We start from the raw sequence: 2,192 nt of genomic DNA, 5'->3' as shown, positions 1-2,192 counted from the left end.
GCGGCTCCCCACGCCTCGCCGGCTCCCCAGGCCGGCGGCCGCCTTCCCCTTCCCGCGGCTCTGGCAGCACCGGGGCCGGATTTCACCCCGGTGCAAAGCGCGGCGCCGGCCGGGCGCCGTCTCCTCACCTCCAGGAGGTGGGTGGAGAAGCCGATCTGGGACATCTCCAGCTGGAAGGAGCTGGCGTTGTTGCCGCGGGTCCCTGGGGAGCGGAGAGCGAGGCGTCACCGCGGCCGCCCGGCCCCGCCGCCGCCGCCGAGCCCCCCGCGGGGCGGCACCTTCGAGGCTGAAGATGCGGTCGCCCAGYGCGTCCACGATGTCGTTGAGGGCGGCCTCGTCGGTGACGTTGAAGAAATACTTCTCGTCGGGGTCRCTGGCGATGGACTTGATCTCGCGGATGAAGTCCTCGGGGTCCTGCTGCCGCCGGAGGTAGTGGCCCAGCACCTGGGGCGCGGGGGACGGAGCGGGACGTGAGCCGGCCGCCGCGGGGAGCCCGGGGCGGCCCGTCCGTCCATCCGTCCGTCCGTCCGGCGGCTCACCGCGATGGCGTAGCGGGTGACGTTGCGCTTGTCGCACTCCTCCAAGGCGGCGGGCAGCTCGTCGCCGTCGTGCGACTCGCCGTCCGTCACCACGATCATGAGCCTGGCGGCGTCCCGCCGGCCGCCCCGCTCGGGGCTGAAGGCTTCGGTGCTGCCGGGAGGCGCGGGACGCCGGTGACGGCACCGCCGGTGCTGCCAGGGTGCCCCCCCCCTAGACCCGGCGCGGCGGCTCCTACCAGGCGCGGCGGACGGCGAAGGCGGTGCGCGTCTCGCGGCCCTCCTGCCGGCTCAGGTTCCTGGCCGCCTCGACCACCTCCCGCGCCGTGCGGTACTGGCCCAGCGTCCACTCGTGCACCGCGCGCTCCCCGTACTGCAGCACCCCGACCTGCCGGAGCGACGGGGCGCTCAGCGCCCGCAGCCTCCGCGCAGCCCGGCTGCCTCGGTTTCCCCCCCCGTCCGGGGCTGGGGGACGCCGGCTCACCTGGATCTGGCCGGGCCCGATGAAGAACTTGCTGAGGACGTTGCTGAGGAAGTTCTGCACCTCGTACCAGGGGTAGATGCTGTTGGAGCCGTCCAGCACGATGACGATGTCCATGTAGGTGGAGCAGCCTGCGGAGGCGGCGGCGGTGGGGACGCCGTCYGTCTGTCCRTCYGTCCGTCCATCCCTTGTGCCGTCCCCCTCACCCACCCCCAAACTCACGCTGGGCCGTGGGCGCCAACGTCTCCACGGGCCGCAGGTCGCCGTCCAGCCGGGTGCAGACGCCGGTGCTGAAGACGGAGGTGCCGCACTCCTGGGACCAGAGCGGGGCGCAGGCCTGCGGAGAAAGCGGGAAAAAGCCCCGTTCGGAGGAGGAGGAGGAGGAGGAAGGTGTGGGGGGGATTTTCTGCCTCGGTTTCCCTTGCCCATGCCCCCGAGCGCTCACCACGAAGCCGCCGTCACGGCCCTCCAGCAGGGTCATGCCGAAATGCATGTTTTTGGCGGGGAGGGGGACGCGCTGCAGGGCTGCGTCGCCTCCAGCCGGGCGCCGGGACGGAGCGCGGGAAAAAAAGCCGGAGCGACGCGGAGACGGAGAGACACAAGAGGGGGCAGGGGAAAGGGGAGAGGGAGAGGGAGGGCCGGCGGGGGTCAGCGCCGCGGCGGCGCCCCCCGCGCCCCCCAGCCCCCCCCCCCCGCGCCCTTACCCAAGTTGGCTTTGGCGCACGTGCCGTTGGCGGCTCCCACGAGGCACTTGTAGACGTCGCCGCGGCGGTCGCCGGCCGGCCCGTCCCAGGGGGCTCCCACCAGCAGCCTGCACGGACCCGGCGTCACCGGGACCGGGGCGGAAGGAAGGGACCGGGGCGGGGGGCGGGGGACACCCCCGGCCGCCCCCCAGCCCGTTGCATCCCGTCCCATCTGCACGAAGCCTCTCTCGCCGCTACCTGCCTCGGTTTCCCCTCCCTGCCTCGGGTTCCCTCCCCATCCCGGGTTCCCCTCCCTGCCTCAGTTTCCCCTCCCTGCCTCAGTTTCCCCTCCCCGCCCCGGGTTCCCTCCCGGCCCCGGGTCCCCCTCCCTGCCTCAGTTTCCCCTCCCCGCCCCGGGTTCCCCTCCCGGCCCCGGGTTCCCCTCCCTGCCTCAGTTTCCCCTCCCCGCCCCGGGTTTCCCTCCCCACCCTG

General features: G+C 73.7%; 1 protein-coding gene across 1 annotated transcript; it reads right to left on the bottom strand.

The window, feature by feature from the left end:
• Positions 1 to 128: 128 nt before the first annotated feature.
• LOC146586188 (integrin alpha-10-like) lies at positions 129 to 1,901 on the bottom strand (the record flags this gene model as incomplete). The annotated part of the gene is made up of 8 exons (XM_085321722.1): positions 1,722 to 1,901; positions 1,463 to 1,551; positions 1,240 to 1,354; positions 1,021 to 1,148; positions 776 to 924; positions 540 to 690; positions 279 to 444; positions 129 to 202 (listed from the first exon to the last, which is right to left on the bottom strand). Coding segments are annotated over exons 2-8 (831 nt in total), but the record flags the coding sequence as incomplete, so codon positions are not given.
• Positions 1,902 to 2,192: the final 291 nt, after the last annotated feature.

Source organism: Rhea americana, unplaced genomic scaffold (assembly GCF_003343005.1).
Source record: "Rhea americana isolate MKP2758 unplaced genomic scaffold, rheAme1 scaffold_703, whole genome shotgun sequence".
Lineage (NCBI taxonomy): Eukaryota > Metazoa > Chordata > Aves > Rheiformes > Rheidae > Rhea > Rhea americana.
This window is presented reverse-complemented; position numbering and strand designations above follow the sequence as displayed.